The sequence below is a fragment of the Corvus brachyrhynchos genome, unplaced genomic scaffold, assembly GCF_000691975.1.
Source record: "Corvus brachyrhynchos isolate BGI_N302 unplaced genomic scaffold, ASM69197v1 scaffold346, whole genome shotgun sequence".
Lineage (NCBI taxonomy): Eukaryota > Metazoa > Chordata > Aves > Passeriformes > Corvidae > Corvus > Corvus brachyrhynchos.
In genome coordinates this window covers 2,827,553-2,836,428 of record NW_008238644.1, presented here as the reverse complement: position 1 = coordinate 2,836,428, position 8,876 = coordinate 2,827,553, and the positions used below count along the sequence as shown (strand labels likewise).

General features: G+C 46.4%; 1 protein-coding gene across 1 annotated transcript in view; it reads left to right on the top strand.

Moving 5' to 3' along the window:
• The first annotated feature begins 1,275 nt into the window (after positions 1-1,275).
• Positions 1,276-8,876, top strand: part of LOC103617884 (UAP56-interacting factor-like) — an 11,009-nt gene continuing 3,408 nt past the window's right edge. The window contains 4 exon segments of the mRNA XM_017737603.1: positions 1,276-2,214; positions 5,953-6,095; positions 7,911-8,035; positions 8,864-8,875. Of these exon segments, the coding sequence (XP_017593092.1) occupies positions 2,040-2,214; positions 5,953-6,095; positions 7,911-8,035; positions 8,864-8,875 (455 nt within the window). The 5' untranslated portion in view covers positions 1,276-2,039.

Below are 8,876 nucleotides of genomic sequence, written 5' to 3'. Positions count from 1 at the left end.
AACCAGCCCCCTGGACATGGGAAGGGGAGCCACGGCCTCGCCGTGCTGCTATTTATAGCAGCTTGCTCCGATGTTCGCCATTCCTTTGGCACTGGGAATGTGGAGTGTGCATAAACAACCAGCAACCGCCCTGTCATGAGCTCCCGAGGCCTGGATTCTGACGCATGGACGAGAGATCTTGGTGGATTATCGTGTTGGCGTCTCTGCTGTGAAAGGAAAGTCCACCAGCACCTTTTATTATTGGGTCAGCTTCCTAACTGAAACCTTGTGTCATTTCTTTCCAGCAAAGAGCCATCTGTCAGGAACAGCAGGACATTTTCCTCTGCAAACTCAAATTGATCCCTTGGCTGATGCACCTTTATTTTAATATCTCTATGAGGAGCTATATCTGCAACAGCGGATCCCTCATTTTTTATTTATTTTTCTCCCATAGTATTGCACACCCTTTTTCTCTTTGCTGATGTGGGATGCTCCCTTTGCTTTTGCTCTCCCTTAGAGTTTCTCTCGATCACCTCCTGTGGTCCCACTCCATATTCTATCCAGAATACACCTTACTCAGGGTAGAAGAGAGAATTGGAAAACAAGAGCCCGTTGGTGAAGAACTTTTTCCATCAGGTGGTTTTTCTATGCTTTCAGATATATTTGTGCCTTACATGAGTTAGCAGTCACAAAAAAACTGCAGGAGTTGCTCTAAAGCTGCCCTGATAGATTTAATTCTGCCTTGAGGGCGTAGGTGTACCATAAGTGACCTCTCAGAATCCCCTTGCAGCCTTGTGTAGAAGTCCATTACATTGCTCTGTTAATCCCATCATGTTTATGGGCAGAAAAGAAGGGTAACAACTCATACCCAAACAAAAAAGACATTGAAAGGTGGCAGATCAGGCACCTGAGCATTCAGCTCCTCTCATTTCCTCACGCTGTAGACAGCCCACCCTTGGATGCGTGCGGTCTCTTCCCTGCAGAGTGTGCAGGGATGCTTTCAAAATGCTTCACAGCATCCTGTGCTCCAAATCACACATGTCCCAAAGGCACACTTAGCTGATACCATTAGCAAATTCATCCCAAGAACATGGCCCAGCATCTCCCAGCCTATTCTTTTCCTGGCAGACTTGAAAGAGAAATCATAAAAGCAGCCTATTCTTACATCTGCTCTCGTTTCTTTTCCTTGGGCTTTGTATTCATTTGGACACAGGAGTTCTTGATGGAAAATTACAAGGGACCAGTGCTGGGGCTATGATAACTCATGGTAAGCACCCCCTGAAAGCAAATGGTACTTCTGGCCTTTGACTCCAGTGATACATTAAGGAGCTGGAGTATCCACTGCCTGGGAAAGGGCCTGGTTTGGACACTTCATTTCTTGCTAATTTATTCAAGTTAAAAACATTCTGCCTGGAGCTTCACAGATGTGGCTTTTATTATTTGCTAAGTATTTTCTGGAAGATTTGAGGTTGGAAAATATGAATTAATGAAGAGATGTCCCTTTGCCTTTTCCATTCCTCTTCATCTGAACAGCTTGAATTAAGAAGATCCCGTTGATTGCAGACCAGCTGATTGAGAACGGAGGCGCCTGAGCTGTTTCTTGATACAGCTCTGCATCTGAAAGTACTTTGTGTGTGATCCAAGTAGCTCAACAGCTGTGACATCCTCCTCCCTTTGACCACCTTTCCTAGAGCCACTCAAGTCAGACCTTCTCAAAAAAGTTCTCTGCCCAGCACTGAGCTCCTGGTGCCTCTGCCAAAACATCTTCCCTTAGGCTTGTGGGAAGCCTGCAGGATCAGATCCCTCGGTGGATGTGGGTCTGAAATCTTTGTCCTGCCCACGGTGGGGACGTGCTGGATGGTAGCACATTTTTAAATCATTTGCTGCACTCTAATCTCCAGCTCGCAGGAGCCCGGTAAATTGATCCTATACTTTCTAAGCTAAGCTTAATCTTCCATTGTCTGTCCAGCGTAGCTCACAGAACAGCAAGCTCCGTGTTTACTGCGGACAATTGCAAGCACCCAAAGAGGGAATCACTGTGGGTGGAAAGTGCAGGTGCTATGCGTTTCTGCTCTTCTCCTTTCATTCTAGATGACATCATAAAGCTCCACAGGAAAGAGCAGACAGATGCCAGTGCCGCGGGCGACAGCAGAAGGCAGCCGGTCAAGAACAGGAGTTCAGCCTCGGGCTATGGGCGGCCCCGATATCGCGCCTGGAAGCAGAGGAATTTGCAAGGTAGATGGGCACTTGAGACAGCAGAGGCCTGCCAGGCTGGAAAATGCATTTTTGTAGCAAAATCCAGCTCTTAAATCCTTCTCCTATCTCATTTCTCTGTGTGTATAAGATGTGCTCGGGCTCTGATTAGCTTTTCTCCCCATAACAATGGAATATCAGGGCCCTTTCAGAGCATAATTCATCCATTTCTCTCCCTTCCACTCTCTCATGAATTACTAATTTAAAGTGACTTAATATCTATTCTCTATTCCCCTTGGCTTTGCATATTTTAATTATGCCTCTTCCTAATCCTCATTTTCCCAGAGCAGACTTAAATTATCCCAATTACCCCCTCAGTAACTGTATTTGATAGCTCAGTTATTGAAGCTAAATTGTCACTTTTGCCAAGCATGCTATTTTTATGGTGAGTTTTTTTTATAATACCGAGTGATCACACCTTTGTTTTGTTCCACTGGTTTTTACCTACAAACCAAAGTTATCTGCTGCATGAAATGCCATCTCTGTGAACTTTATTTTTTTTTTAATTACTGCTAAGTCACTCCCTGAAGATTTTAGGGATATTTTGCAGAAATATCTTTGCAGTCTTATATTGGAGTGCCAATCACACATCAGGACAGTGGGATCACTGGGAGCAATCCTGCTTGCCTCTGCTCTGCCTCCCATCCTTGTGTTCTTGGTGTCCACCACACAGTGCCTTACTGAGGATTGTTCCAGTTCGAAACAGAATGATGAAAAATGCCCGTAGTAAATTGATTTTTTTATCAAAATCCACAGGCTTTGATATTCTCTCACACTTAAGCACTGCATCCAGAGGCAAATCCAATAAAATATTTTTTACCCTATTCCTTAGATGGGAAAACTTTTCTGTTAATTTATAGAATTATTTCTGCTGGTTTTAGTATTTCACAGGTTTTCAGTGAGTCTGAATTCAGCCATGCCAAGTGCAGAGACCCACCATGCTGTGTGGTGCTGATTGTCGGTAGCAATTTGGGGAAGCTCAGCATGACTGGGAATTTAGCCCATAATTCATCAGGGGCTCAATTCACTCCAGTTGCTGCTGAAATGCAGTCCCTTCTGGGCTGAGATGTGATAACCATTATCAAAATGATGATCTGAGAAGCCCAGCACTGTAATGACATAGGAGGGGGAAGGGTATTACGCTGATTAAACCAGCAAGCAAAGTGCTGTTAATCCCTCTTGGAATATGGCTTAAACCATCTCCCTAGTGGGGGAAAGATGATTTTTAATGACTAGAAATTTGAATTTCAAATCTCCTTGAAAAAAAGAGTCTTGTCAGACATGGGAGCTTGTGCCCAGAGTGGACTGGCTGAGCAGAGATGCCTTTTGGCCATCCCAGGTGTGCTCAGCACCAGGCTCTGAGCATGCACCCAAACATGGGATGTGTGTGGGGGGAGGTTTCTTCCCCAGCTGCTGACGCTGTGGGGTTTTACTGAAATGTTCTTACATTATTAACTATCTGCCAGACCTTTTGCAGAGATGAAGCCTCCCATGTGTCACACTTCAGGACACACATGACAGAGCGAGGCCTTGGTCCCCAGCTGGTGTAATGGGGTCCCCCTTGGAAGCTGCTGGCTCTGTCATGTGTTATTTGTGTTGGGTGAGCCGTGCCTGAGTGCACTGCTGAGCACAGGCTCCCTAATAGGAACAGACTGACAGGGGTACGATTTTCTAGTCAGGGCTGCCTTCCGCAGCGCTCCCTCCCATTGCCCTGATGGAATATTCAGGAAAGGCAGCTGACCTCAGTCTCTTGTCCTCTCCAGGGTGTAGGAGAGCTGTGCAGCAAGGCTTGGTGGCCAGCAGGAGAGCAGCCCAGCAAATAGGCAAGAGATAGGGACGGGTGCAGGGTGGGGGTTGAAGAGAAACAAGGCTGAGCAAAAACAAACTGGGGGAATAGAAGCAGGAGAAAAAAATCAAAGGGCCATTAAATACAGCAAGTCCACACCTGGTCAAAAAGAAACAGTTTGCCAAAAGGGAATGTTTGCCAAGAGAGGAACGTTTACACATCTGCACTTCTGCAGTGAGAGGGCATTGTTTGCAAAGGAAATAACAACTGGCCCCTGAGCTTGTGAACTGCATTGCATTTTTGTGTGTGTTCCCAACCAGCACCTCTGGCCATAGGGCACGAAGCATGGTGTTTGGGATCTACTTCCCACGGCCCTGCCCTGGTGCCCTTTTGTTTTAGAGCCAGAGCAGCTCAAATCATCTTCACACGTGTTCCAGTGTAAGCAGCTCAGGCTGGTGCTGGCTGGTGTTACACCCTGAGGCTGGAGCCTTCATTCATTATGGCAGTGCTGGCCCCTCACTGTGATGTCACTGCTGCCTCAGAACACTTCATTTCCAACTGCTGCGAGTCAGTATAAATTGCTGTCACGTAACAGTCGATGGGACAAGATCAATACATGCAGCTCACTGCTCTGTGGTTTGTGTCAATGAGGTTCTGCTGTGAGATCCAGGGTTTGGGTGCACTCTCTGGCCTCTGCCATGCACAGCTTTGGGCCTGACTTACACAACCCCAAGATGTGTGCACATCTCACTGGTGTAGCAGCTGTTGGGGGGAGTGGGCTGAAAACAGAGGGGCTGTATGCTCAAGTGACCTCGCAGCTGGGGATAGCAAAGTCTGAAGTAGCAGTGAAGAAAAATACACATCTACTGCTGTTTACCCTCTGTGTGCATTGAGAAGTAGAACATCTGCTTATAGATGATGGAGGTGTTTGGTAGACTTGGGGGCATCCTACTGGACATGCTTGAGCTCCCTGCCTTGGTACAGAGATCAGAACACAGCGTGGTTGTAACTCTGTGCAGGCTCCAAACCCTTGATAAACTGGTGTGAATGGCAGCTTGGGGATTGTCCAGCACTGGGCCAAGCTTAGTGGTGCCCAAGTGGCTCTGCTTAGGTGTTGCTTCAGGGATCTGCTGGTTTGTGAAGTAAAAAATAAATTCCCTCCTGGCATTCCAGCTGTGAGTTTGTGGTTGTTGTTGTGCCTGTATCAGCTCATACAGTGACTCAGAAACTTTCTGTCTCATTACAGCTACAGAATTTTATTATGTGGAGTAATTAGGTTTGGAAGCACTGTGCCTCAGTCTGACAGGGCTTTCCTCTTGCTCAACACTTCAGCACTCTTCAAAATCATCAGCAGGCTTAGGGGAAAAGGTTAAATGCAAGAGGGACTGCGGGTGTGCGTGTATCATAAAAAGCCAGCAGGAGGTGTCCCCTCCAATATAGGAAGTAATGGTATGTCAAGCTCAAAGAAAATGAAAGTATATATATATAAATAAAATTTATGCTATAATGTGGGCACTCAGAGCTATTTCAGGGCGCTGTGGGGTTGGCTTTGGGATGCTCAAATCACTTGTGTATCTGTATCAAAAGGCTTTTTCTGTGTCATAGTTAATTCATAGCAATGTGAGCTCTGACAACAGATTGGCAGGTCTCCTGATGTGGGTGTTCCTGCCTTTACAAGGAATCAGAATTGTGAAAAGCTTTTCTGTTCTGTATTCTCTCACATCAAATAATGTCTATGTCAGTCCTACATACAGTAAGAATGCCAGAGAGACATTGGAAAAATTGATTATTTAATATGAATGAGCATGACTCTTGCACCACTATTTGTGTAGATACTCCTGTATCACATCGAGTTAACCTTGTCATCTATTTACAAAGCTGTAGTCATGAATTGAATTTTTAAGGATGCTAAAATAAGAGGGCTTTTTTTGTAGGACCTAACCGTTTCAGAAGAGGGTTTGGACAGCAGCAGTTCAATCGGAGACAGTTCAGGAATACCTTGCCTGGTCGCAAGAGAAGAGCAGCTGCTGCATTCGATGGAGTGAGCCCTTTAAATCGCCAGACATCAGCTCAGGAGGTAGGGCAATAAGGAAGGTACGGCTTCTCCCAAATGTCATGTAGAAATCTGCTCGATTTTATGATCCTGGATCACCCCAAAGAACAATCTACATAAAAAACACCATCCTTTATATGCCTGTGCACAGCATTTGTATGCACAGGTGAGTACAGACATACATGCATATGGAATAGCAATTTTCCAGTTGGTTTTATAAAGCTTCTGACTTAGCATAATTTTACTGATCAGTTCCCATGGGTTTTGCAAAAAAAGATTTTTTAAGAATTGGTCTTAAAAGGTTTAAAAATACTTCCATAAAAATTAATTCCACAGCATCTCATCTTATTATTATCATTTAGAGGAGGTGTGTTAAGATTCTTTGTTATTTGTTGTCCACCCAGAGCATTTTCCAAGTTCCTGTGAAGTCAGAGGACAGACTCAGTGACTTGTCAGGTGGCTCTGGTTCAGAGACATACTTTCCACCAGAGACACTGATTCCCAGTACTGACAGATAGTGTGAGAGTCAGCTGGGTTTTCCTGCACTGATGAAAATCCACTCAGTTAGGAGGTCACAGATGCTCAGTAAGCTTTTAAAAAAAATGCAAGTGCTGAGCAGGGTGGCATTTAGTGGATGTGTTGTAGGGGTATAAATAAGAACGCCCTAAACTGAGCATGCATGTGCAAGGAGTGAGGTTATTCCCGAAGATGAAGACCAGGATGACTCAAATATTGAGCGTGGCTGGTATTTACAGAAAGTAATAAGCAGTTGCTAGGAGGTATAATTCTACAGTAGCTTCCACTTGGCAGAAATAAACCAAGGGGGAAGAATATGGAAACACACCTCGGTTAGAGGGTAGTAACAGTGATGGTAGCTGTCCCACAGAAATAAACAGGCTGAAGCCTGGGGCAGTTTCTGTTGGAACTGCAGGAGAGACGCTGCTGAGGGGTCTTCTGGTGTGTTTCGTGCTTCAGGGTGTGGTCCAGGCAATGTAGGTGTCCAGACAAGAAAGAGCTGATGACCAGAAGGAAAGCTGAGTGTTGTAATGCTAGGTTTGGTTTAGCAGGCTGCAGCTCTCCTGAGAGCTCAGCAGGGCTGCTTAGGGCAGTGTGACCATGTCGCCATCCCGTAGCCCATTCCGGACGGCTCCGCGGTTTTGCTCTGGTCAGCCATCAGCGTTACAGCCAGTGATGGTGAAGGAGGAGAGAAGGGTCTCTCCATGAGGGTTTAAGAGGATCTTTTAATGGTTACAGCTTGTCCCAGTGACCCTCAGAGGCAGAGAGACCTCGTGATCTGGGCGCAGGGGGTTTTGTCAGGGGCTCAGGGGCGGTCCATGGGCAGAGTTGGGGTACAGGAACCAGTAGGGAGGACCCGAGGGAATGGCCAGGGCTAGAGAGGCCTCGTGATCTGGGCGCAGGGGGTTTTGTCAGGGGCTCGGGGGCGGTCCATGGGCAGAGTTGGGGTACAGGAACCAGTAGGGAGGACCCGAGGGAATGGCCAGGGCTAGGGGCAAGGAACAGGGAGGGAACAATGTGGGATAGGAAAAGCAATGGGTAAACAGGTCGCCACACCTGAGCAGGGCTATAATGCATGGCTTCTGCTAGATTTGCACTCCATGAACTGATTTTTTTCTTCCTTGGTTTCTGCAGCATTAGAATGAAACATTCTTCCTGGCGCTTGTAGTTCCATGTCCAGGAACCAAGGCCCACACCCTGACTGTTGACAGCAGTGTCAGCAGCAGTCAGTGGAGAGCAGGATGTTGTGTGCTGTCCCTTGTCCTCACTCCCTGTTCTTGTACCGAGACTGTGACAACTGCTGAGGTCTCACTGCTCTTTCAGGGCAACAAGAAGAGCAATGCTTTTGCCAAAAGCGGCAGTGGGCAACAGGAGGAACAGCCACAGCCATCTCCAGGCCCCAAGAGATTCAGAGCAGATCCTTCCAGCATCCGCACCCCAGGGAGAAGGTAAAATCTTTGGTAGCTCTGGGTTACTTTGGTTTTCAGTGATTCCCTGCAGTGAGTGCAGCTCATGGGGTTCTGCTCTCCATACGTGCCAGCTGGGCATGTGCTTGTGCAATATGAGAAAAATACCCCCGGTATGTTAGGAAAGCACCTGGAAAGAAAACAACCTCATGCTCGTAGTTAATAATGCTGATCATAATCTGTTGTTTTATTTCAGGAAGCACAGAAAATGTGACCTTTGTATTTTTATTAAACTTTGTCGCTTTGGGAAACACTTTGAAGGGCAAAATAGCATTTATTTTCATAAAGGCAGGAAATAGAGATTCCAGCCATAAGGGATAGGCAGAGACAGGGAGTCTGTCCTAATGAGGGGCTGCAGGAGCAGACTGTGCCCGAAGAGCTGTGAGGAAGGCAGTGTGCCAGGTGCTGGGCACTGTCTTGGTGCCTGTCTCATCAAGATCATTATGTTCTCTGAGCTCAAAAGGAAGCTCCTTGCAATCCTTTCTCTGCTCTGAGCAGAACAGGGACTGAATGACATTGAGAGGTCCTTCTTGACCTGATTTTTTCTCTGTGATTTTCCTCCCATGTTTTTTTTGCTTTTAATGAGCAAAGTTCAGAACACACAAGCTGTTGTCTCATTTGAGCAGAAAATCAAGTTCCTCTGAAACCCTTTGCTGGCAGAAAAACCTGTTGGGCTGAACTCGGTAACACACCGCCTCATTTGCTTCTTACTCTGCTTTTTAAGACCACCTCGGGTTAGGTATTTTGGCATTAAACATTAGAGAGACCTGGCATCATCTTCACCTCTGTCATTCTCTCCTTTACCAGCAGGCCTTTCCTGCTG